Genomic DNA, 27,917 nt, shown 5'->3' on the forward strand with positions numbered 1-27,917 from the left:
CGTGAAGTCATTCATGCTAAAAATAGAATACAATCAAATTTAAAATAGTCTTATGACAATGTGTTAAAGATTATCTTCAACTGTATCTACGACATATTTGTCAACCATAATCGGGATACATAATTTGTCCTTGGATTTTCACACATTCAAGGGCTTAAGTTTCAAGATTGTGTTTGAAGGCATTTGAGGATAGTGTCGTGTGGACTTCCTGAGGCAAATTTGATTAACGATAGTCACCTCCATTAAAAAATGACCCTGTGTTTTGAAATATGTTCATATGTCATCTGAAAAGTTCATCCAACTTGAAGCCTCCGCCAGCAAAATGTGGCTTACTGATGAGTTGAGGCAGCACCAACTGTTCCCCCTTGGTTTTGGACTTGTCACTGAGATGAGACAGAGCAAATATATTACATTGCAGGTAACTTCAGTTATCCATGTGGAAAAAGCTTATTTGGATGACAGAATCCTTTCATTTTATGAGCTGCTTATCCTCACCAGGGTCCCAGGAATGCTGGAGCCAATGCCATCCGCATTCGCAATCACACTTGAGGGCGATTTAGAGTCTCCAATAAATGCATGTTCTTTTTTAGATTCTAGTTCTTTCTTCTTTTTCTTCTTAGGTAATTAAGGGGGGACTGCCAATGATTCCCAGAATAAGAAACCAAACAGATGAACATTTGTTGTTTTGTTTAGAGATGGTAATGTGAGTTCGTTGAACTGTTCCATCGTGCAGAAATAATTTATCATTTTTTATATCTAAATCCCAAGTGATGATATCTGGTCCAATATAAGTTTGCATTCAATCAAACAACTGTCGTGACTACTAATCATCGGGACTGCACACAGATACAAAAGTATAAATACAGTACCCGTAAAAATTGCATTTGAATTACTGCAGGGTTTTCTACGTGGGCGTCCGCGGTTCACGACAGAGGTCTGGTATTAAAGCCCCAACATACATCCAGCTCGTATGGAAGTCAGAATTTACCGTAGTCCATCACAAACTTACACTAAAGGTCATAATCGTCAGTACATTTTTACCTAAAACACCTCCCGGCAGTAACTCAGCGTGCTTTCTTGTGCCTTGTGACGACGTCGTTTAATACCGCTGTGCAGTCATTCTGTTTTTAACCTCGAACTGATGTCTGTTGGGACCGTAAGCCGAGGACCCATAGCGCTGGCACGCGAGCCACTTTTGTTTTTCTTCCCATGAGATCAAACGGAATGCAGGATACTTAATGGATCTTACCTTTGTAACTTTTTCTGATTGAAGTACTTCTTTTTAAGGTCTGCAAGCTCATTGATCAACTTTTGATTCTCGCTTTTGTACTCATTCATCTTTAAGTCGAGCACTCTCACCTCTGCAGTCAGTGCCTGTGGAATGGAAAGAGTGATTTGTAAAACCTACTGCTGCATTTTATCTGAAAAGAATTGAAGGAATCGTGGCATCAGTGATAAACTACATTGCCAAATGTATTTGCTCACCTGCTTTCGACTCAGGTTTGAATTTGAAAGACATGTCTTAATCCAAGGGATTTAATAAAACATGGTCCCTCTTCTACAGTCATCGTGTAAACTCTTTTCGTGAGATTTTACACGAGGTTTAAGAATGTATCTATGGGAATTCGTGACCATTTCTCCAGAAGTGCATTTGTGAGGTAACACACACGAAAAGACTTGGTTCTTAGTCTCCACTCTAATTCATCAAATGTTCTATAGGATTGAGGTCAAGATCATGCTAGCTAGTCGTGTTCATTTAACATAAAACTTTCTCATCTGTTTCGAAGGGGCCATCTCCAAACGACAAAGTTAGAACAGTCCAAAACATTAGCCCCTGAGTGCCAATGAAAGGAACTTTGAATACTTCATTACACCACAAGATTTTGAACAGTAGAACATTTTGGTGATTGCCCCTTCCTCTTCCAAAATGTCTGTGCACCAATGCCAAAAGCAAGGTCTATAAAGACATGAATTAGAGAATTTGGTATGGATGAAATTGACTGTCCTCAACATCGTTCTGCCTTCAACCCCCGAGTTGAGTGGACCCAGATGTTCTCGTCCGATATCAGTGTTTGACCTCACAAAGAATGGGCACCAATTCCGATAAAGTCAGTTGTCAATCTTATTGGATGCCTTCCCACAAGAGTTGAAGCTTTTACAGCTGCAAAAGGGAGACCAAAATTGTATTAAATCATATAGATTCATAACAGTGAGTGAAAATAAATGCATATAGGAATATAGTGTACACAGCAATGCTAGTAATGAGTTACTTAAAGCCCAGGTGTCATCCCCATAAACATTCGAAAATAGATATTGTAATGAAAAATACATATAACAGTATTCACTTCAATGTCTATACGAAAAAAAATAAAGTGAGCGGAGAGCGCGTCATCCATGCACAAAGTTGCGCAAATGAGTGTCCCTCAACATCCAAGTGGTCGCCATATTACTGGCGTCCTCTGTTGAAAATGCGCAGTGCCTGCTACTATGGAAGCCGAACAACAGAGATAATCGCATTTTTCCTACACCCCTTCTGACACCGAAGCTCTTTTCGGAAAGGACAACACCACACAACCGAGTGAAGTTACCAGAGCAATATTACACTATTGTTTCGAGCCCTCAGGCAATATTACACGATTGTTTCGAGCCATATTCAGATGATATCCGATCACAGCCAAACCGCATCCCACCCGACGCGCAGCCTTCGCAGAAGCTCTGACCGCCGAACGCGGCGCCTCAGCCGGTGTGGCTGAGTTTCGGAGCCCATGGTGGAATATAAGGAGGAGGTGGAGCCTAGCTATGTTGCTTTTAGGGGTATGTTCAAAGTCGCTGCAGTACGCGATGAACACTATCGAGACATTGTTGGCTGGGCGATGCGCACATCGACACATTTCATACGTGGATCTTTTGTTACCTTATGAGAGAGACCGATTACGTGGTCCGCCCCAAACTATTTTTTTGAAGCCACATTAAATGAGCTATTTAGTGCAGACGAGACATGCTACATCCATCCATTTCGCATACTGCTTATCCTCACTAGGGTCACGAGGATGTTGGCACCCTTCCCAGGTGACTCTGGGCGCGAGGTAGAGTAGCTATAAACTGATCCCCAGCCAATCAGAGGCCACATATAAACATTCACAGTCCCATCCACACCTCCGGGCAATTTAGAGTCTTCTATTAATGCAAACATGTTTTGAGGATTTGGGAGGCATATTCTCTTCCAAGCATTCCAAGCCTCTTCTATCCAAGTATTCTCTTCAGGTTCTTCTATCCAAGTATTCTCTTCTTCAAGCACTTCAAAACATTCATTGCTGTTCAAGTCCAAGTCGAGTTTCAAGTCTTTTACATTATTGTCAAATTGAGTACAAAGTCATCAAATTTATGAGTCGAATCCAAGTCATGGACTTCTGTCCACACCTCTGTGATCTCAGTGAAGTCTAACAACAATCAAATACACTTTTTAGGAAGGAAAATAACAAATAGTGTGGCAACAGCGAAGCCATGGAGTCCTTTGTTTGATAAACTGTTTGAAGAAAGCACTCTGTGTAATTGTCAAAATGCCATTGGACAAATGGGCTGCTGCTTGTTGAAGTCATCAAACTAATAACTATTAGAATCACTGGTAACTAGTAATGCTTTACTATCTCAAGGAAAGTAATCAGATTAAGTCACAGTGCATTACTGTTGTGTCCATGAGTCACACAACGCTAACAAAGCTCTTTTGGCTATTTTTTTACAGCAATTTTTACAGATGACAAGCCCCAAAGTAACTTGCCCTGTGGAAAAAGTAACTGAGAAGGTATTGTAGATAAAACAACACAAGGTTATGGTTTCATGAAATAAAAATGCATGGAAGTGCATAGCTTCACAGTCACAACATTGTTTTTTGTAATTTTCCTTTGTAAAAGGTGTTTGAAAGGTTATACCTGTGCACAGTGAATGATTTTTGTTGCTTGTTTATTTCCACAACAAGATGTTATTAACTTGCTATGTGAAGCTCTTTTGGTTTTTACTCGAGTAAGATTACTTTGATTAAGATACATTACAGCTGTTGAATGTAACTAATAAAAGAGCTTGTAATCAACTACAACTTCGTTTGAATTAAATAATCAATAAAGTAGCAGTTATTTTTTTTTTCAAGGTAACTGGCAAAACTGATGATACATGTCATTGATGACAGGGAAGTACTGTACAAGAAAAACGCATTGGTACCATGAGCTTTTTGGTCCTTTCTCTTAATGTCCATTGGCAATGCTGAAGCTGCTCAAGTGCCTCTGGACCTGGCTGCCGAGCCAAAATTTGTTGCAGCTCTACATAGAGCTTCTCCTTTTCCTGTTTTGACAGAGAGGATGAAATTTTATGTGAATAAAACATTTAGCAAAAATAATGATCATTAAAAAAAAAAAAAAAACACAAAAACAGGCTGAGCTACAGTTCGTCATAATCATCACCCGAAGATCCAGTCAGTGATCTGAAATCCGAATCGCTCCAATTGCTATTCTTAAAGTGATGAGCAGTAGGACCTCTGAAGTCCTTGCATCCCAACCTAAATGATCTTATTACCTGTGGAGTGAGCCCAATAACACTTTGCATGTTTATAAAGAAAGGCAGAGGCCAATGTGTCAATTTTAGAGATGAATGTATGCAGTAATCCAGACTGATTTTGTCAAGACAGACATGAGAATAAACTGGTGTGTACAAAAGACAAGATAATTCAACCACTTCAGGGAGACAAACCAATAATGTCACCTGTAATAAGAATTCCTGTTCTTCGAAGTCTTCAGTCTTGTTGATGAGTCGTCGCTGTAACGTGTGTACCTTCTGGATCAGTTCATACTTGCAGGGGTCACTGCCCTGAAATTTAAAAATAATAATTAAAACAAACGAATGGTTTATACAAACTTTTGGGGATCAAACATTGAAATCCACTACATTTCATACCGCAAATGTACAATGTACTGTGTACATTGTCATAAAGAAAATAAAGGGAAACCTCTGAAGTTCAAAACAATTTGAAAGAAAGGCTACAATTTTGAGGAAAATGTCTCCGTAAAGTCACAACAAAATTCAAATTGCCGTCATGCTTGATATCAAGATATTCTGTGAAAGATCAGCAGACATCACAAGAACCAAACATCAATGGAATGATTGTCTTTTCTTTCAGGAGTGTCGATATATCATCACAATCCAATGAAAATCCATTTTATAGTTGTGTATATATAGTGGCCCTTCTTTGCTGCCAGCCTTGGGCTCCAAAATACCTACTTCCATACATAAACCAACACCCTCCTCACCTTGTTGGAGACAAGTGATGACACAAAATGCTGAAAATGAAAGTCAATTGCAGTCCTTTTGTTTTATCAAAGGAAATATCAATAACCATGATTACGAACATAATTCCTTCAAAATAGCCAATAGAGGTATTACTGCTCTTACCTCTAGTCGCCTCCATCGATGAATATTTATGGGGTTTAACTGTTCCTCGAGGACACCATTCCTTGTCCTTTCTCTTGCCAGTTCTCTTTGCAGGGAAAATAGCTCTCGTCTACAACATGTCAATATCAGATAGTCTTTATTAGTCCCACAATGGTCAACAGTAACTTTCTTTAATCTAATCTAATCCAATCTAATCTAATATTTCCTTCCTCTAATATGTACAGCGAAGAAAATAAGTATTTGAACCCCCTGCTATATTGCAAGTTCTCCCACTTAGAAATCATGTAAGGGTCTGAAATTTTCATTGTAGCTGCATCTCCACTGTGAGAGAGATCTAAAAAGAAAAAATCAAAAATCACAATGTATGATTTTTTTAACGATTTATTTGGGTGATACAGCTGCCAATAAGTATTTGAACACCCGTCTATCAGGTAGAATTCTGCCCCTTAAAGACCTGTTAGTCCACCTTTAAAAGTCCACCTCTGCTCCATGTATTATCCGGAATCAGATGCCCCTATGTGAGGTAGACAGCTGCATAAAGAAACCTGTCCACCCCATACAATCAGTAAGACTCTGACTTGTAACATGGCCAAGACCAAAGAGCTGTCCAAAGACACCAGAGACAAAATTGTACAACTCCACACGGCTGGAAAGGGCTACAGATAAATTGCCAAGGAGCTTGGTGAAAAACGGTCCACTGTTGGAAAAATAATTAGACAATGGAAGAAGCTAAACATGATGGTCAAACTCAATCGGAGCGGAGCCCCATGCAAGATATCACCTTGTGGGGTTGCAATGATCCTTAGAAAGGTAAGGAATCAGTCCAGGACTACATGACAGGACTTGTCAATGACCTGAAAAGAGCTGGGACCACCGTTTCCAAGGTGACTGTTGGTAATACACTAAGACGTCATGATTTGAAATCATGCATGGCACGGAAGGTTCCCCTGCTTGAACCAGCACATGTCAAGCCACGTCTTAAGTTTGCCAATGACCATTTGGATGATACAGAGGATTCATGGGAGAAAGTTTAGTGGAAATGGAACTTTTTGGTCATAATTCCATTAACCGTGTTTGGAGGAAGACGAATGATGAGTTCCATCCCAAGAACACCACCTCGACCGTGAAGCATGGCGGCGGTAGCATAATGCTTTGGGAGTGTTTTTCTGCACATGGGACAGAACGACTGCACTGTATTAAGGAGAGGATGACCACGGGTATGAATTGTGAGATTTTAGGGAACAACCTCGTTCCTTAAGTCAGAGCATTGAAGATGGGTCGTGGCTGGGTGTTTCAACATGACAATGATCCGAAGCACACTGCCAGGAAAACCAAGGAGTGGCTCCGTAAGAAGCATATCAAGGTTCTGGTGTGGCCTAGCAAGTCTCCAGACCTAAACCCAATAGAAAATCTTTGGAGGGAGCTGAAACTCTGTGTTTCTCAGCAACAGCCCAAAAACCTGTCTGATCTAGAGAAGATCTGTGTGGAGGAGTGGGCAAAAATCCCTCCTGCACTGTGTGCAAACCTGGTGAACAACTACAGAAATTTTGACCTCTGTAATTGCAAACAAAGGCTACTGTACCAAGAGGTGTTCAAATACTTATTTGCAGCTGTATCACACAAATAAATCGTTAAAAGATCATACATTGTGATTTCTGGATTTTTCTTTTTAGATTATCTCTCTCACAGTGGACATACACCTACGATGAAAATTTCTAACCCTTCCATGATTTCTAAGTGGGAGAACTTGCAATATAGCAGGGTGTTCAAATACTTATTTTCTTCACTGTAGTTTGCATGTCATATAGAGCAGTAATGATCGTGCGAAAAAATGAGTCCATGGTTTGAAATGATCTGCTGGGCATATCTGCGATAAATTGTATGATTAAGGTTTGAGGGCTGATGGAGCTGTTGCCCCGGGTATCCAAATAAGGTGGGCATCTCAATTAGATGGAGGCCATTCAATCATAGTGTGAATGAAGACAGTGATTGTTTAATTTCAACAACTCCAACTGTCAGTACCTCCGTACACTGTCGGCGAATGGTTTACAATCATGAAGCGTCATCAGAAACACCCACCCTCCTAGCCCCTGTTGACAAATGGTTTACGATTGGGAAACGCAACCCACCAATCCCCCCCAACCATTGTTTTCCGATTGTGAAATTCCGTTATAACCCCCTGTTGACAAATAGTTTCCAAAAGGGAAACATTGGCCATGGGGGCACCACCACACCTTTGCACGGCACTGCCTATGGAAGTTTTGCAGCTACGTCACAAAACCACGTGATTTTTTGTTTATGACGCCATATTAGTAGCCAAGCTTTGGGAGGCAGATACTTGTTGTTTTATCACAGTGAAGAATTTTTTAACTCCTGTTTTTTCCGTATATTACAGAATGTAATATAATCATGCTTGCGTGTCCTAATAGACAGGATAAAACAACCAAAAAGTGGCAGCCTTCCAGTACCAGCCGTGTTTGCAGTGATCTCTTTATAGAAAGTAAGTACATCTAGGCAAGAGCTAGTAGAGTTGACATTTTATGATATGATGATTTTATATTACAGTACATGTTGGCGACTTTCAAAAATAAAAATTGTATTACATGTGGCTCTATCCTTAATCTGGAATCAAGACAGCGTATACAGAAATGTGTAAAACAATTGACAGTGGCAGTGACAAAGGATCCAGTGTCTTGTATAAAGGTGACCATTATGTAGAAAAAAAGAAAGGAACATGTACAAAAACAACCAAAACCTACGCTATCGCATCAGGATTCTTCTGCAGCTTGCCTACCAATATGGTTGCATAAACAAAGTCACGTGGTCCCATGACATCACATGCATATCCTCCATAGGAGAGTTCTGCTTCTGCTTGATGAATTTCTCATAGTACCAAGCAGCTGAACAACTATTTGAAGAAACTACAAAGAATTATTTAAAGATAATTGTCGTTGGATTTTTCTGCATCAGTCATTCGTTCAATTTTCTACTGCTGGAGCTGATTCCTGCTGACGTAGGGTGAGAATGCCAGTCTAACAGAGATTGCTGAGTGACAGCACAAAAAAGGACATCAAGAGAGACTGCTGTAGACCATTAAAAAACATGTATAATTATAAACAGTGTGTTATTTTGGGATTGTAGGCATTAAAGACAATCAGCGTGGCTAAAACATTCACTATTGCTCTTTCACAGATTCTCTCAACAATTACTTTTTTTCTTACTTTAGCTCATCTGTGTTGGGTACAGTCTTGTCCAAGATATTCTTTTCGCGCATGAGCCTCTTGATTTCCAACTTGAGGAGGCGGATGTCTTCCATCCGCTGATTGTGATGAAAGTCCCTCTTGCTGATGATTGATTGCTGGATCTTAACCTTCTCATACAACAGAGCTCGTTCTTCATTGCGTTGTAGCAGTTGCTTACCCAAGTTGTCCCGCTCTCTGATCACCTAGAAATTTCAGAAACAAAATTTAGTGGAGGAGGGGTTTGTGTGTCCCGATCCTAGGAGCTAAGTTGTCTGGGGCTTCACACCATTGGTAGGGACACTCATGGCAAAGAGGTTCTCGGTGAGGAACCAGACAAAGCATGGCCAAAAGAACCCCCTGATAGTATACAGAAATGGATTCCGGTTTCCCTCACCCAGACACGGGTCAATGGGGCTCCACTCTGGAGGCCTGGAGGTGGGGTTCGTTGGGGAGATTCTGGAGGCGCGGCCTGCACCCATGTGGCTTGGCTGGGCAAAGCCTAAAAGCGTAATATGGGTCCCTCTTCCCATGGGCTCACCACTTGTGAGAGGGGCCATAGAGGTCAGGTGCAATGTGATCTGGGCAGGAGCCGAAGGCGGGGACCTTGGCGCTCTGATCATCGGCTACGGAAAATGGCTTTAGGGACATCGAATGTCACTTCTCGGGCAGGGAAGGAGTCTGAGCCAGTGTGTGAGGTGAAGAAGTTCTGACTAGATATAGTTGGACTCGCATCTACCCACTGCTTGGGCTCTGGTACCGGTCCTCTTGAGAGGAGTTTGATTCTGTTCACTCCGGAGTTGCCCACGTTGAGAGGGGCGGAGCAGGTGTGGGTATATTTATTGTCCCCTGGCTCGGCGCCTGTATGCTGGGGTTCACCCCGGTGGATGAGAAAGTAGCTTCCCGCCGCCTTCAGGTTGGGGGATGGGTCCTGACTGTTGTTTGTGCCGATGCACTAAACAACATTACAGAGTCTCCACCCTTTTTGGAGTCCTTATAGTGAGTGTGGGAGAGCGCTCCCTCTGGGGACTCCATCATTCTGCTGGGGGACTTAAGTGCCCAAATCGCAAAAGCGGTGGAAGATGGTAGATGGATAAAAAATTTAGTAGACGTTAAGTTGTCTTTCTGCATCTTAATTTATGTTTGATGTTTTATGGAATCACAGTTCCAGAAAACTCTTGCAATAGATTAAATCTGCAAAGCAATGGCTAATTATGAGTTTTATTATTTATCTACTGGACATTTAAAAGTTTCAAAGATCCCGCTGGGTACCATAATTCTTTGCAGTGTTCTTTTTAAATACAGGTTTTAGAAAATTGAGCTAACCATTGCTCTTTACTTCCATTTATTACTATACAATGTCCATATTGTTATTTATGTGTATTGCAAAAGGGCTAAGATACAGTCCATGTGAAGTTCTGGGTTGTGACTGGGTTGTGTGTCATTGCAACAGTGATATTCAAGTCATGTTCTTTGTATCCTAAAGCAATTAGGTGACTCACCCCACAACATAATGCTGCCACCTGCATGCTTCCCAGCTGGTATGGTCTTCTCAGGTCTACAAGCTAACCCCCGTTTCATCCAGATGTAATGTTGGTCATTATGGCCAAACCCCTCCACTTTAGTTTAATCAGACCTCAGGACACGTCTCCAGAAGTTATCATCTTTGTCTTGGTGTCTTTTTGGAAACTGTAATCTGGGTTTTCATGTTTCTTTTGCAGCAATGGCTTCATTCTTGGTGAGTGGCCTTTCAGCCCATTTCGGTGCAGGACACGTTTCACTGTGGTTAATGGCACTTTCTTACCAGCTTCATTCAGCATCTTTACAAGGTAAAGGCAAATTTCAGACCAAAAAACGTTCATCTCTGGAATACAGATCCCGTCTACTTCTTGAGTGGTGTGATGGCTAGACATTCCCGTGATCTTTTTACTTGTGTATAAGGCACCTGGAAATTGCACCCAGGGAGTAGCAAGACTTTTGGAGCTCCACGCTTCTCTCTGATTTCCTGGGGATTTATTTTGATTTTTCCATCATTTCAAACAAGGAAGCAGAGTGTGGGCTTAAATACATCCCCAGGTGTGCCTACTAACTCGCAGTTAGCCTATCAGGAACTTCCAAAGCCATGACCTTATCATCTGGGCTTCCCCATGTTTTTGTAAAGATGTAGTACTTTTTTGTGTATGTCAACTTTTGACCTCAAAGAAAAGAATATAAACCTCTCAAAGAAAAATTTCCATCTCATTATTGTGGGATTTAACAATATTAAGTAATTTTGGTGATCTGACTGACCTGACACGGGAGACATTTAGTATGATTCGATTTCAGACAGAGTGACAAAAATGAAATATGTGTATTTACAGTGTATGTAAACTTGTGGCTTCAACTGTATATTATGCAGACACAGTGTGCAACCCCATGAAAACTCCCCAGAAAATGTTCACTCTTGGCTATTTTGCAGTAATTTTTTAAAATCATTCAAAATATAATTTTCCCTCTCATTTATGTACACACAACACCCCATATTGACAGGAAAAAAAACTGAATTGTTGAAATTTTTGCACATTCATTAAAAAGGAGTGAATTGAGAACAACTGTGACTGTTCTTGAATGGCCATGCCAAAGCCCTTACTTCAACCCAACTTAACATCTCCGGAGGGACCAGAAAATGGCTGGTCACCAATGTTCACCATCAAACCTGAGAGAACTGGAGAGGATCTGGAAATAGGAATAGCAGAGAATCCCCAAATCCAGGTGTGAAAAACTCATGGCTGTATTAGCTCAAAAGGGTGCTTCTAATAAATACTGAGCAAAGGGTCAGAATACTTATGGCTGTGAAATTTTAGTTTTTCCTGTTTTAATAAATGTGGAAAAAAAAATAATCAACAATTCCTTTCTTTTTCGATCAATATGGAGTGCTGTTTGCACATTAATGAGGGACAATAAAAGTGAACCATTTGCTCAAACCATTTAAATCATTTTTTTTCTTCAATAATACTGTATTTACCTAGAACCCCATATTGACAGTAAAAAAAAAATCTGAATTGTTGAATTTTTTGCTGATTAATTTAAAAAGAACAAAAAGAAAATAAAGAAACGAAAGAAAAAAATTAAAAAATGTCCAAAAAGAGTAGGTATTCAAGACCCGTTTCTCAGGATTTAGTAGAAACACCATTTTGAGGTTTGAGCTTCTTTTTGGGAATGATGCAACAAGTTTTTCACACCTGGATTCGGGGATCCTCTGCCATTCCTCCTTGCAGAACCTCTCCAGTTCCGTCAGGTTGGACAGTGAACATGAGTGGGCAGCCATTTTAAGGGTTTCTCCAGAAATGTTCAGTTTAAGTTAGGGCTCTGTCTCGCCATTCAAGAACAGTCACAAAGATGTCCTGAAGCCACTAATTAATTATTTTTGCTGTGTGCTTGAGGTCACTGTCTTGTTGGTAAGTGAAACCTCCTGAGCACTCAGGAGAAGGTTTTCATCCAGGATTTCCCTGCAATTAGCCGCACTCATCTTTCCTTTGATTGCAACCAGTCTTCCTGTCCCTGCGCCTGAAAAAAAAAAGCCCCACATGCTGCCACCAGCATACTTCAGTATTGGGACTGTATTGGACTGGTGATGAGCAGTGCTTGGGTTTCTCTTTTTATCTTGGGCTCAAACTGACGAGAGAATCTTTTCTCCATCATCTTAAAGTCTTTCAGGTGTTTTTTTTTTAACCTTGGCCAGCTCTGTGCCTTGCCACAATTCTGTCTCTGAGCTATTCAGTCAGTTCCTTTGACCTCATGATTTTCCTTTGCTTTGACATCCACTGTGAGCTGTAAGGTGTTATACAGACACGTGTGTGGATTTCCTAATCAAGTGAAATCAGTATAATCAAACACAACTGGACTCCAGTGAAGGTGAGGAACCATCTCAAGGATGATAAGTAGAAAAGGACAGCACCCAAGTAAAGAGCGTGAATACTGGCTGTGTGGTATTTCATTTTTTTTTTTCAATAAATCTGCCAAAAATTAAACAATTACATTTTTCTGTCAATTTGAGATGCTTTGTATACATTGAGGGAAAAAAGTGAAAAAGGATTCAGCAAATGGCTACAATATAACAAAGACTGACAATGTTCAGGGGGTCTGAATACTTTCTGTGCCCACGGTATGTTTATTTCTCGTCTCTCATTAATCATTACAATTAACATCCATCCATCCATCCATCCATTTTCTGAGTCTCTTATCCTCACTAGGGTCGCTGGAGTGGTGGAGCCAATCCCAGCTGTCGACGGGCAGGAGGCACGGTACACCCTGAACTGGTTTCCAGTCAATTCCAGGGCACAGACAGATAACAGCCCCACTCACAATCACACCTATGGGCAATTTAGAGTCTCCAAGTAATGCATGTTTTTGGGATGTGGGAGGAAACTCGAGTGCCCAGAGAAAACCCGCACAGTCACGGGGAGAACATGCAAACTCCACACAGATGGGGCTGGGATTTGAACCCTCGTCCTTAGGACTGTGAAGCCAACGCTCTAACTAGTTGCCCCACCGTGCCAGCAAAGATGAACATGAATTGATAATTGCTTTGTTAGTTTTGTGACTGAAAATCAGAATCCAAAATTTGAATATCACAATTGTGAAATTAATGTAAGCATAGTGTCATGTGAATCCAGCTGGAATGTATTTTTTTTTTTTCAGATTTGCCAATTGTCATGCGACGCCCTGTCGTACTAGGGTTGGAGCCTGTGTGGCATTTTGCACCCTCTCTCACCCCTCCTGTCTCTCTTTCCAGCACCTTCCTTGGCTACACAACTTTCAGAAAGCAGCCCTCACATCCCCCTGCATTTTGAGCCTGCCTGATGCCAGAAATCCTCTCCAGAGTACTGATGTTTCCCCAGTGGTGCAATGGCTACCTAGTCTGCACGTAAGCTACACAAATCACTGTCATCGTTCTGACCTCCGTGTTTATCCTTGTCGTCAGTGTTTCCTCCGTGTCAGTCACCAAGCTGATTTCTGCCACCCCGCCGGCAGGCCACCCGACTTTCCTCGTCACTGCCTGGGGCGCATTTTCAGCCTCAATAACCCGCCATTTTTTTCTCAAGGACTATATCCACTTCCCTTTTCATTAAACGGTTCATCACAAGCTCTCGGCCTGCGCCTGCTCTTGGGTCCAGTATCCATCCTTTCGTGACACCAATGGTGTTTTCATTATCTTTTGTTTAACTGTTAACTATTCTGAATCAAATAAATTCTTTGTATTTGCATTATTTAAGTATCTGATTGACATAATCAATGTATTGGGAACGAAGCAACAAGCTTTTCGCACCTGGATTTGGGGATCCTCTGCCATTCAGGCATGTGATTTGACTGAATGAAAAAAGACTGAAAAATAGCCAGGCTTCTGCGGGCTGCAAGCATGATCAAAGGATGATCACCAACTTTAACGTGCAAGTTTTATAAATCGTCTAAGTACAACTATAAATAAATGCTATTCTGTTTTCAAAATATACACAATATGATCGTTTATTATTTAGGTGCATACCTTTACACCCCAAAATTACAAATTCAAATACAAATTCAACTAAGTAAACTACTAGAAAATTGAATTCAGATTTGCATTATAGCATGCAAGCGTGGTTTCATAACGTGTATATCGTATCCATTCAAAAACGTTTTCATTTCTTGTTTTTGTAAATGATTGAAATGTATGAATTTGACAACAATTATTAATGTCATGTTTTGTAAATAAATATTAATACAGACATTTTATAAGTAATTGTTTCTGAAATGTCACCTCGTTATTGATGACCCTGTCTGCAACTGGGGTTGGTTGTTTCGGTAGATCTTGCCTCTCAGTACCAGGAGTAATGGAAGTAAGCATGGGATGAAGTCCATAAGGTTTGTTGGCCTTGGGTTGACATCCGAATGTACCAGCAATGGAAAAGTTTGTCTTCCTTACTTCCAATTGTTTGACGTGTTTTTGTCGTTTCGCGCGAACTTCCAATGCCTTGAAACCTCTTGATCCATAGTCAATAGGATTGTGACACCACATGCACAATGCTTTACCAGGTCGATCGATTTTGCGAATGAAGTCTCTTAACAGAGTGGTAACTTCCTTCTTTCCAACGGTATCGCTGATTTCTCATTCCATCCAATCCCATCAAAACTTATTTTGGACATTTCTATCAATTCCTTTCACTCGCAAAGTGTCTTTCCTCTCTAGCACCGCCATTGCGTTCACTTGCAAATGGGCACATTACCTGCCTGTTCCACATTAGACCAAACAACAGACGCGTATCACATTTTCCGCCTTGCTTGCAAAAATCAGATCGGAAAATGAACGAGTGTGGATTTTTGCACGGGTTACGGTCGGAATATTGCAGAAAAATGGAAACTTTTTTTTTTACCTATGGAATTTAAAAAGACAGAATTCCGTCTATAAACGGAAAAATCTCATCTGGCCATTCCTCCTTATAGAACCTCTCCAGTTCTGCATATTATTTGTTTCTTTCCAAAGCATGGCAGGGCAGTATTTGTTGACATTATCCTAAAGAAAATGATTCCTTTTCCAAAATACTTGCATATCTCAATGTGGTAAATGATCTTTTAACATTTTCACATTCAAGTTACTGTTGTTTATTTTTGCAGTATATTTTTTTAATGTGGATTTAGAATCCTCGTTATGTTTTGTGTTACTTACTTGATCCAATTGTTTTTTCTGTTGCGTATTTTCAATTTCTTTGTCAGCAATAATTTTCTGAAGTTTTTCTTGTTCTGTTTTCTGTAACTCAACACGTCGCAATTCTTCATCCAGTTGCTGAGTTTTCGCCTTCAGTTCTGTCTGGAATTCAACATAATGGGAGCACAGCACAGCATGAACAAACGCTAATACAAGCAGTAATAAAATTCAGCTGAAAAAAATGGTCTAATGCAAAGAAATGAGCTTCCAAAATTGGCATTGTTGAAACTCCAATTTATAAAAAAAAAAAAAAAAAAACTGCGAACAGGTGGCGTGACGGTACCTTGAGATTATCGTTATCGCGCACTAAGCGCTTGTGGTGCTGCTGATCTTTGTGAATGGTCAACTCCTTTGCTTCGATCTCATCCTTCAACTGAGTATTCTGGTTGTTCAATGCCCTCATCTTTATCTTCAACTGTGCGATGGTGTCCTGGGGTAGAGACACATATGAAACAATTGCAGAAACAAGTACATGTAAAGAAAGAAAGGCAGTAATGGACAGCTGAGCAAATAGAGCAACGTGAACTACATTCATACCATATCCATCCATTTTCCTAGCCGCTTATCCCCACAAGGGTCGTGGGAGTGCTGGAGCCTATCCCAGCCGTCAACAGGCAGGGGGCAGGGTACACCCTGAACTGGTTGCCAGCCAATCGCAGGGCACATAAAAACGAACAACTATCCACATGGAGACAGACAACAGTCGCACTCACAATCACACCTCAGGGCAATTTAGAGTGTCCAATTAATGTTGCATGTTTTTGGAATGTGGGAGGAAACCGGAGTGCCCAGAGAAAACCCGCGCAGGCACGGGGAGAACATGCAAACTCCACACAGGCCGGGATTGAACCCTGGACCTGAGAACTGTGAGGGCAACGCATTACAGCTGCGCCACCATGCCGCCTAAGTAAATACAATAGAATAAAAAGTTGAGAAAAATGCTGGAGAAACATATTTATTAGAGTGTACATTATTCCAACTGTTTAAGGAATTAATTAACTTTCATGAAGCTAGATTTTAAAAAACTTCTCTGGCTTCTGAGTAAACCGTGCCGCCACACCACACCAACACCTTTGAACTCAAACTTACACCACTGTTCATACCTGAGCATCAACAATGCATTTGCTGTATTTGTTCCTTTCGGTTATCATAGAATCCAGTAGGTCCTCCTTCCTTTTGAGCTTGCACTCTTCTTCTGTGACTCTCTTCTTCCAGTTATGGATCGCCATCTCGCTTGTTTCAATCTCATTTATTTTTTGTTGCACCTTTTAAAACAAGAAAATGATTCAGAACATTACAGATCTTATAATATGTATACAGAAGAGTGTTGTTGGAAACCGTGTGGTCCCGACCATGGAATTACGTGGCAGCACTGTGTGTATGTATCAATGTAAATAACAGACTCTTAGGTATGTTTTGGTCCAAGAAAAGGATTTGTATAAAATGCTGAAAGACATCATTGTTGTCGTGTTCACGGTATCGTATCACTGTTTGTCGTGCCTCCCCACGTCACGTGACAGTAGCGTCCTATGAAGTAGTGTCAAGTGTGGATGTGCAGTCAGTCCGGAATAAAGCAGCTCAACTGAGTGGTTGTGTCCAAGGATAAAAGAGAGGCATTTCTTAAATATTATGCATGTAATCAATGTTGTTAATTTAATATTCAAGACTCTACAAATATACCACTCTACTATTATTCATGATTACCATCCATCAATCTGTCAATCATTCATCAGTTACCGGCTATTTAAATAAATAGCCTCTCAGCTAGCGTCAAGCTTCACCTTGAGAAGAGACATGGATTATGACCTCATAGCTGGAGACTCCACCCCTAGACTCAAGGTATTACCCAAACTGAAGAGATTTTCAAAAGGAGAATGCTGTCCTGGGGGAGACACGTGAGGCACTACAGGCCATCTTAAAAGAGGTGAACATATCTTGCATTGACCTCAAAGAGCTAACAGATGTGACTCACTCCAGTCACTCACTTTTGAAAAATGTACAGGTGTGGTCAGTCATGCTCGCAGATATAAAGTTACAGGTGTGGTCCACCAGTCATGGCCGCAGATATAAAATTGTGTGTGTTCTGTTTGTAATTATGAGTGTACCCCTTTAAGAGCGGAGGGCGGCGGTGTCATGTAAACTAAGAAGTAGAAGTAAGCTGAGCAGCAGCTGTTGTTAAAGACCGTGTGCTTCCGTGTTAAAAAAAAAAAAATTGAAAAAAAAAAAAAGATGTCGGGCTCTGGTTCACTTAGAGGGCTCATCTTAGAGGGAACATTGGTCAAGACTACACGAAATAACCAATGTCTTTCACTATCTATGTATTTCTAACACGTAACAAATTTCCTGGTCCAGGTTCCCATTCATATCCTACTGGGGTCGCGAACCAAACGAGCAGCTCTTGTGTCACTGAACCTGAGGAAGAGAAAATTTGGCCCAATCCACCACCATGGCCTAAACCTGAGGAAGACCTACCTACAAAACTGAGTGAGACCTAAAGCCTCAGTCCGCCACTTTTGTCCCCCATCATGATCTCCTTTTACTCTCTCTCTAGCTCTCTCTGTCTGTGAGCCCCACACCTGACCACAAGGTGGCTGAGGCTGAGAGCCACCAAAACCTCCCCGCCATACTGCCAAGCATGGACCGCACGAAGCACCTGCCATCTCCCAGAAGCTACCCTATTGCAGTTTACAAACAAGTCTCTGTTGAGAAGGAATTGCGTCAGGGGGTTTCCCCTGACACCATGGCGAACAATTCCACTGCACTTGAAGTGCACCTTTTTCTGTTCTATTCCCTTTTTTTCCCCACCATCCCTTGCGAGCACGTTTGTCAACCACCCAGAAGGTCGAACCGCCTGCCTGTGTTGGTCTACACAATGAGTCCAACAAGTCCAACATGACCAACATGCTCAAAATAAATATGAAGGATGGCACACTTGGATCAAAGAAATCGTCACAGAGATTCACAACTCTCACACTGTCACGGCACATGCTCATTCCACCCTAACATCACAAGTTCAGCACCCCTTACCAAAGACTGGCTGTCCTTTGTTTTGCTTTTTTTTGCATTGTTCTCCTGTAGATTCCCCAGTTAGATTTCATTTAATTAAGAATCCCACCCCATCACCCGTCAGTAATACTGCCGAGCTCATTTCCCCACATCCTATCTTGCCTTTTTTCTGTCTTTGTTTAGTTATTGGCTGTTCTAACCCAGAGTGTCTCCCCTTCCCAATAAATGACTGTAATAATGTTATTTATGTTCAACTATCTAAACTGTGTCATTATTGCTCTCCTGTGTTTTTCACTCCTAGTCCCCTTCTCCAGTCTATCCCTCTGTCTCTCCGACCCAAACCCTTTTCTGTCTGGCTGCATTTTCAGTAAACATCATTATAATAATAAATATAAACATAGGCAGAGGGTGTGTAACTCTCAGAGCCACCATTCTACAAGGCGATGCATCTGAATAAGTCAGGTTTAAAAAAAAAAACAAAAAAAGAAATGCTTGGAAATGTTTCCCTTAACAAATACAATCATAGCTTAGAAACTACATTTAATGTTTATTTGGGTGCGTTTGTGAGATATTAAAATAGGTGTAATAATCTCAAACATTAAAGTGTGATAAATATACTCAAAACAAAATCAGAAATAAGGAAGAGGCAAATGTATTTTTTACAGCATTGACCAAATATATTTTTGGGAAGCTGAGCTCGAGTGTCAAACAGTCAAGAGTCACACATGACCTGCCTTTTGCAAAAGGTTGTTGTTTTCGTTGATGTAGCGGTCACGATCCTTTTCAAGTTCCTGGATGATCTTACGCTGCTTTTGGGCCTCCAGACAGTAACAAGTAATCTCGTGCTGTAAAACACTTTTGTCGTTCTCAAGTTCCATCACAAGGCACTCCTGTATCTCAGTTTCCTCAGTAGCTTTGGCCACACTCTTTGAACGGGATCACCGAAACATGTAAAAGGGCATGATTAAATGTAGACATGGTGTAAAAGGTTGAGAAGTAAGACGTACGTGTAATTAAAAAATGAGGTCGATACCTTAGTCAACATGTCTCGTTCTCTGGTGAGGTCAGAAATTGCTTTCTTGTCAGCTTCAATTTGTTTTTTTGCACCATCAAACTCTGCAGAAGGATCAGTTGGATAAGCAGAGTTCAGTTACAGCTGTAGTTTGTCAATTTGAACACACATCTTATGCAGTGAATTAACTTACCACCGATTTGCAAACAAAAAAAAAAAAAAAAAAAAAAAAAAGAGGGGGAAAACATGAACAGCTCTTTTATTGGGTTGAAAACAATTTCTGATTGTCCCGAAACTCATACATCAAGTTCCATAAGGGACTTCACCGGAAACACTTTATGATGGAAAGCCTGCACCACAGTGATTTATCCGCTATGAGACTTTAAGAGCTAAAGGTCTCATGTGCCGTGCCCCATTTGGAGGAATCAAAAGATGTTTGTGATTTCAGGAAACCTTTGACAGTCGTAACATATGAGACCAATTTGTCAGTGTCGAAATGTTCAGGTAACCATTTTGACATGAAGTATGTCTTATGCCCATATTTAGTCATGACCCCATAATTTCCTCACGTCCTCAGTGGAGCTTTGTTCTGTAGCCAGATGTGTCCTTGATCGCTTCTCTGCACGTATGCTAACATTGATGAACTGCATACTGGACACTTTGTAATAATCCATTGCCAGCTAGAACCAGTTGAGACATAAACCCTTTGTCTAAGTGGAAAGCCCCGATCGCACGCCACAGGTTTGATACCACTCATATTTCACCCTTCTGATAAGCTAAAGGATGTGTAGTTTCTCTGTATCTTCGCACTTCTGATCTGCTCTCTACAGCTATTGTCTGTAACTCGTAAGTGCCCGGAATATTCTGTAAGTAAATTCTTCAAAGAAACTCTTCATCGTCTCCAGCCTTTATTTGTATAACCAACATTCTCACTACCCGAAATTAAATGAACACGCGGAGGAAAAAAAGCGTCCTCCAACAATTGGGGACCCCGACGTGATTTCGGACTGAGGTGTTGGTTCACAGACAGAACATCGGCTGGCCAACAAATGATAAGGTAAGAGGACATTTATCCTTCAAAAATGATCTTCTGTCTGTTAACTGGGGTTGAGGCCCGTGTCACGTTTGAATTTGTCAAAAGCATTACTTTTTTTCCAGATTCGAGTTACTTATTTATGCCAAATATTACTTTTTATCTATGATATCCTAACCTTACTATGCTTTTGATTTGATTTTTGGGTTTTGATTCAAGTTGATTTTTGGTTAGATTTTTTTAGTCAGTTTATGAGATCAGAGCTCAATAGGTTTTTCATTCTAAAAACACTTTTACCTCCTACACAAATACAGATAATCATCATGAACAAACTAATTCTTAGGAACATGAGGCAAGTTGATAACCAAGACACGTGATACAGTCATGTGCATGTCATGTCGATAAATTTTCAGCCGCTGTTTTAGTAATAACTAAGAATACAAATGCACCATGTTGCTAACTATCCCTTACTCAAATGCACACGTCTAACTAGCCATCCATTTTCAGAGCCATTTATCCTCACAAGGGTCACAGGAGTGCCGGAGGCTATCCCAGCTATCTTCGGGCAGGAAGCAGGGTACACCCTGAACTGGTTGCCAGCCAATCGGAAGTTACATAGAAAGGACAACCATTCACACTCACACCTATGGGGCAATTTGGAGTCTCCAATGAATGCATGTTTTTGGGATGTGGGAAACCGGAAAGCCCGGAGAAAACCCACACAGGCACGGGTAGAACATGCAAACTCTACGCAGGCAAGCCCAGATTTGAACCTAAAAACTGTGATGCCAACGCTCCAACCAGTTGCTCCACCATGCCGCAAAGGGAAAATATATCATTGTATAAAAAAACATGCTGCCAGGGGAAAATGTATGATCCATCGATCCACCCATTCATTTTCTTAGCCGCGTATCCTCACAAGGGTCGCGGGAAAATATAGCATTTTAAAAAAAATCCATCAGGCACCCTGGAACACGATTTATTGAAAGGGAACAAGATCAATCGATAACCAAAATTTTGTTCAAATTATACAACAAAAAAACCTGCCTTAAAGCTTATCTTCCGATGTACCACCATCGTTCAAGACTCGTGTTATTGTTCATCTTGTGATTTTATGTTGCACCAGGAGTTCCTGTTTGGAAGGAAGGCTTTATCTTGATTGTGTTCAATATAGAGCAGCTTCGTGCTCACGTCATATGAATTGAATAGCTGAAGAATCACTTTTGTCAGATGGTTTTTGAAACTGTGTTACACACATCGTTCGGGTAAATACCAATGAGCATCAAGGAGATTTGAATACAATGCCTGTGGCTGGGAGGGAACACATGCTATGTCCACCAGCCTATCAGTCTGTGATTGGGTTTAGATGGACAAAGTCAGCTTGCATACCTTTCTCTAGACCGGTGATCCGAGTTTTTAGAATCCCTCTCTGCACTTCCACATCAGCTTTCTGATCCTCCATTAAACGGAACTTCTTTTGGGTGGCCTCTTTCATCTTTCTTTCCTTGGAAATCTCATGGCGCATCTGATTCACCATGTCTTCTTTCAACTGGCAGTAAGGAAAAACATTTCCGGGCTACTGTATGACCAAAATCATCAAACCCTATTGTTTTGTGTCATTTGTGAGATAATTAGTTAAAGTCTTGTTGTTAGACATCAGGCTAGTTCTATTTTATTCTGTCTTTGTATTACTTGTTTTGTTCAATTTAAGTAGTTGTCATTATAATTCACAGAGTCATAGACATCAGGTACTGTAAAGAGCATAATTATTTGTGTGATTCATGTATAGCTGTGTTCTATTCACCTTAATCTCATTTAAATTCTTCTGATTCTCCAGAAAGAGGCGTTCTTTGAGGGATACCAGTTGATCTCGTTCACGTTGCAGCTTGTTGGTTTTAATCTGCAACTGTTCCAGATCCTTGGCAATTTTCTCCATGGTAATCTGTTCGAAAACAAAACTGGATTCATTTATGCAAGCCACTTGAACTGTGGATTTTCTTTCAGCCATTGGGAAATTCCATGTCATGCCAGTCATGTCTTTTTTAATAAGTGTTTTAATTATATGAATGGGATGTTGATAACCACATTCCACCAGTACATGGCCTTTTTATTTTTAACCAATGAAAAAGACACAACCATACATGTGCAAACCGGCAACATGAAAAAAACTACAATTCAGCCCCAAACGTATTGTGAGGGTCTACTTGGAACATCAGGCAAAATCCCTTGTCAGAAAGAGTGTCAACTCCACCTCCCCCTCCAGAACATCGCCTACATTTCACAGGAGGCGCGGGATATTGAGTGTGAGTTGACCATGTTCTGGACCTTCACTGATGAGGCAGACGACCGGAACTATGGCTGTAAAGTGGTCGGTGGCTGTCATTGCAGCAACCACCAATCCTGTTGCTGGACTCCAGCGATGTGGGAGGGCGTCAAGCTAAAGAAGGATTTCGCCAATTTCGTCTTTATGACCTATGGGACTCCTGAGGGAGCTAATGGAAACTGACTGGCCAAGCAGCTGGTCACTGGGGCAAGAACTGGTATTTTTGAAAAATACATTCTCTTGATTGTTCTCATTGGATATTAAAGTGGGTTGTGAATTAAACTCCGGGTCTCGGTGTGACAACAGCTGAGAACAAATGCTCCGGAGGGATCTCTGAGATAAAGTCCCAGGACAAGACAGCCATTTTGCATTCACAGAAAAGCAGACAGCAAAATTAATTAGTTAATTAATTAATTACTGCCGTTTTTTTCCGAGCTATGAAAGAACATGCATGAAATTGTGAAAGTGTCCGAATTATTGCATGCCTTGATTATTAGGAGGCACAGTGGATAAGCTGGAAAGTGTTGGCCTTACAGTTCTGAGGTCCCGGGTTCAATCCCAGACCCGCCTGTGTAGAGTTTGCAATGTTCTCCCCGTGTCTGCGTGGGTTTTCTCCTGGCAGTCCGGTTTCCTCCCACATCCCCAAAACACGCAACATTAATGGCACACTTTAAATTGCCCCAAGGTGTGATTGTGAGTGTGACTGTTCTCTGTCTCCATGTGCCCTGCGATTGGCTGGCAACTAGTTTACCGTGTCCAGTACTGAGTGAGGCTTATAATCAGGTGCGCTCTGTCGGCCAGAAATTACGTTAGTTAGTTAGTTAGTTAGTTAGTTAACTAGAAACCCAGAAAAAAAAAAAACATGGATGAGAATGTCAACATTCTGTACTGAAAGGACACCAAACTCAAGTGAGTCTAAGTGGGATATTTGTTTTGAGAGAAGTCCGCCATACTGCCAGTCCACTGGTGGCTTTTGCGGTGACTGAAGTGGAAAGCATACAACAACCCAGGTGGGGGGAAAGAGTCTCCTGTCTGTAAGGTGTAAAGTGGTGATGGACACCTGAAAACCAGACCTCGGAAATGGAAGGCATACTTTGGTCAAACCAATGATCTCAGTCCCACTCACCTTTGTAGTGTAAGAGCAGAGTTAGGGAACACAAACGGGGACAAAGCATGTCACCTCTAGGTGAGAGGGAGACAAGACCATTTCTCAGTGTCAGTGTAGCAGGTCTCTCAAGGCTCTCAATGTTTTCAACGTCATGGTTTGCATTGCACTTCAAAACTTTAAATGGAGGTAAGGGACAGTACCTCAGCATTGGTTGACTTCAAGAACGGGGACAACGGGGAAACTATGGAACACTTGACTCCAACCACGCACTGGACGGTCCAGTGAAAGTCATACGTTTAATTGGGAATCTGTGATAATTACCTTCATCGATTTCAGTTGTTGCGCTAATCTTTGCTGCTCATCTTTGGAGTTTTGTAAATCCTTTTTTTGAGTTTGGATTTCTCGAACCTTAGTTTCCATGTCAATGCTCAGCTCATTCAACTCCTTCTCCATTTTTTCTTTTAACCTCTGCTCACGGGAAATTGCATTTTGTTGAAGCTGAATCTCATGCTGGAGCTGGAAAGAGGATTTAATTCAGCCCATATACAATGTCGGATGATAAAGATGCATGGTTTAGTACATTTCATGAAATTTCACACCCACATACCTGAGAAATATTGTTCAAGGCATCCTCCCTTTGAGTTTCTGCCTTATGCTTGCTCGCACTGGCGATGCTCAACTGTTCTCGGAGACTCTCCACCGTTGTCAGCAGGCGGTCACGCTCATTTGTCAAATCTTCAATCATTTTCAGTAAATCACTGAAAATACATTTGTTGCACTCAGCCACATTCCTATCTTACACAGTAAAATCACAATGCTCCGGCACACCATCGAATTTTTATTTTTAAACATACTAGCATTTACAACCATAAGAGTTTGTTGGCTGGTCTCACCTCTGATCTTGGTTAGCGGAGGCCATACTTTGTTGTTCTGCTAACTGCGTTAAATTGGCAACCTCTTCTTGTAAATTTTTGATAATCTCCATATTGGCTTGCTCTTTACTGTATGCAGCATCCACCATTTTCCAAGCTTTTTCTAATTCCTGAGTATATTAATGAACGTTTTAGGTGAGTGGATTGATTAAATCCACGTATGTAGATATACTGAACCCCTGTATAATCTGTACCGTTTTTAATGAAGCCATTGTTGCCTCATCATCTTGAGACACCTTGCGAGCAGCTTCAAATTTGGTGGAGGCTGAGGCCATCTCTGCACTGAGTTCCTTACACTTGGACATGAGTCTTTTCTCGTTGTTGTAGGACTTGGTCAGTGCATTGAGAAGTTTTTCATATTCTTCACGGATCTTGCTCATGTTTGGTTCCTCTTGGTCTTCAGTGAGCTCACTGAGGACCAGCTGGAACTCCTCCAATGACTCAGCCATTTCTTACAGAGTTGGACCTGAATTTACATCAGACAACACACAGATATTCAGAAATATAGTTTATAAGCCCCTGTGAATAATGGTAAATGACAACTATGTAATCAAATCCTTCAACTCAATAATACTCACCACAATATTTGATTCAAATTGAGAAAATAAAGTAAGTGTACGGAACGGGGTCGTTCACTGCGGTTGATGTTAGTTGCCGTGCAACGAGTAATCTCGCGAGAACAATTTGACAGGCGGACTCCCAGGGCTTGATTCTGATGTCACGTCGGAACAAGGAAGTTACGTTCCTCCGTTGCGTGCCGGCAAAGTTGCGGCGTTGTTGTTTTGCTGGATCGTGACATCAAACGAGCCGTGAATATGATGCATATAAAAAAGACGAGAACTGATGGACGCGGAGTGGAGTGGAATATTCCCAACTGGCAGCCTTGTTGGTTGATGCGAAAATGGAAGTATTGAAGACAACTGAGGTCGTCAACATGAAATGGGTGTCTGTATGATCTGATCCGTGCGCTCCACACTTGTCATCATGGATAAGAGTCATGACGTGATGTGAGACATTTTTTGGCCTTGCTGCTAAAGGTAAAGAGCGTTTTGTTTAGTCCTCCCCCAGTAGTTTTATTTTTTTATAAGCTTCTCTCTTTCTTCTCCGCGTTGAACTCGTGACTTTTTAATGAAAGTGTCTTCACCACATTTTTTCCAGGCCAAAATCTAGCAATTGTAAATATTTCTGCCTCCAGTTGATTTTGATGCAGGAGCCTTTAATTCCTATCTTTATTTTTGTTTGAACAAATTTCGGGTTGATTTAGAACAATTTTTGCTGGTGTTATTTTTCTCACTGACATCAAAATAGAGGATACTCTGAGATTTCGACATGCTTGCTTTACTTGGGAGTGGAAAGAATGGGAAGATGAACTCAATAAATTGGAACATGTTATTTCATTATTTATGCATTACATAAGTGGGTATGCGATGTTTTCAGAGCACTTTAAAATTTCCTCTCCTTGTTATATTGCAACTATTTGTAAGTGTATTTGTCCTAATCTACACACAGAACCCCATATTGACAGAAAATTTGCAGTTGAAAATTTTTCTGATTTATTAAAAATCAAAAGCTAAAACATCACACAGGCATAACTATTCAGAACCCTTCCAGGAGTGGCTTCAGAACAATTCAGTGACTGTTTTTGATTGGCCCAGCCATATTTATTGAGAAAAATGATATTTCAGCTGCTTTATTTATAAAGTCTGAAATATTTCACATCTCTATAATGAGCTTCACTTTTTTAATTGAACTACTTCACCAAATTAACCTTTTGAGACTTTTCTTTCTTCATTTAGATGTACCTGGATGTCAGGTTTCAAGTTACTTAGACCAAAGTCATTAAAGACCCATTTGTTTAATAACAAAGACATATTGTCTTGGAAAATTGAAACTTTTTTAATGAATAAAAACTGATGTAATATACACCATTTATGAATTTCCTACTACAAGACTTTTGGGAATGCAAATAAAAACTGTTAAGTTGCTTTTGAAATCAATACATTTTTCAGTGATTGTGGTGAGCAGGAATTATAATAATCCTAACTGTGTGTGTCGAAAAAAATAGACATTAAATAAAAATTGTCACAGAAAGCAGCCAGACCCAAATAGATACATTTCTATCTGGAAAAAAAAATGCATGGAGAGACAGTTTGAGGTACTGAGTTGTGTAATGTACTGTTAGCATACTCAAAACATTTGACTGACAAAATTCAAACAGGAAGAATATAATAATATTGCATTTGTTTTATGGAATAAATAAATTAGCTTTAGGAAACAAGAACAAAAAAATCAGGGCCCAGTTGTTCAAAAGATGATAATTGATGGACTCATCCATGAATGATAAAATGTGATTTAAATTCAATTTCCACAGATCAAATGAATTTACCATGCGGTAGATATCCCTTTTCATTGACTTTTTAAATCATAATCATGAATTATATATATATGATCTCATATTCATTTGGCTTCATTTGTTCAGGTGCATCAATATGAGCTCATCACATTCTGCTGTGGCAAAATATTGTGGAGGACATTACAAGATATGCAAATGTCACGCGGCACACTCCTTTTTTTTTTTTTTTTTTTAATGTTCCAGCTTTGAATTGCAAGCACTCGGACTCGACTGCACAAGCTATTATTGAAAACCAGTTACTGTATTTGTTTTTTTCTGTGCTTTTTGTGTCTTCAAATAAATACAATACAGTGATACGGTGCTGGCTATTCTAGCAGTTGTTTTTTTTTAATTTTTACTATTTACACACCAAGAAGCCTCTAGTAGGTAGGACTCATCTGGATTTGCTCATCTTGAAACTTTGGATATGGATCCCATTGAGCCAATTGTTTTGAGTAATTTTGTAAGATTATGTAATCCTGGATACCAAAAAAAAAGGCATTTTGAAACAGGGGCTCCACAATTGTTGGTCTAAATTTTCAAATCTAATTTTTTTTTCCAGTTTTACGGTGACTTTTCAACCTTTCGCCACATTTCAGGCTTCAAACATAAAAATATAAAATTATTATTTTTTTGACAAGAATCAACAAGTGGCACACAATCGTGAAGTGGAATTAAATGTATTTGATATTTTAAACTTTTTTAACAAATG

The 27,917-nt window shown here is 40.5% G+C and overlaps 1 protein-coding gene across 1 annotated transcript; it reads right to left on the reverse strand.

Annotated features, from left to right (window-relative positions):
- cfap58 (cilia and flagella associated protein 58) lies at window positions 1-25,536 on the reverse strand. The gene is made up of 18 exons (XM_061803790.1): window positions 25,392-25,536; window positions 25,008-25,279; window positions 24,775-24,923; window positions 24,489-24,639; window positions 24,203-24,397; window positions 22,255-22,392; window positions 21,840-21,999; window positions 19,439-19,521; window positions 19,140-19,331; window positions 16,503-16,664; window positions 15,683-15,829; window positions 15,361-15,501; window positions 8,661-8,884; window positions 5,440-5,548; window positions 4,753-4,857; window positions 4,216-4,335; window positions 1,250-1,374; window positions 1-383 (listed from the first exon to the last, which is right to left on the reverse strand). Exons 2-18 carry the CDS (start codon window positions 25,260-25,262, stop codon window positions 281-283), a joined length of 2,559 nt encoding a protein of 852 aa, XP_061659774.1. The 5' UTR covers window positions 25,263-25,279; window positions 25,392-25,536; the 3' UTR covers window positions 1-280.
- Window positions 25,537-27,917: the final 2,381 nt, after the last annotated feature.

The sequence above is a fragment of the Syngnathoides biaculeatus genome, chromosome 18 (assembly GCF_019802595.1).
Source record: "Syngnathoides biaculeatus isolate LvHL_M chromosome 18, ASM1980259v1, whole genome shotgun sequence".
In the NCBI taxonomy this organism is placed as follows: Eukaryota; Metazoa; Chordata; class Actinopteri; order Syngnathiformes; family Syngnathidae; genus Syngnathoides; species Syngnathoides biaculeatus.

Bases quoted from the DNA above. Each gene is read 5' to 3' on its own strand.
- cfap58 (XM_061803790.1), bottom strand. From the start codon at position 25,262: ATGGCTGAGTCATTGGAGGAGTTCCAGCTGGTCCTCAGTGAGCTCACT. The intron at 24,924-25,007 runs GTACAGATTATA...TAATATACTCAG, and splicing joins CAATGGCTTCATTAAAAACG to GAATTAGAAAAAGCTTGGAA. The intron at 1,375-4,215 runs GTACCAATGCGT...TCCATTCCACAG, and splicing joins AAAGGACCAAAAAGCTCATG to GCACTGACTGCAGAGGTGAG.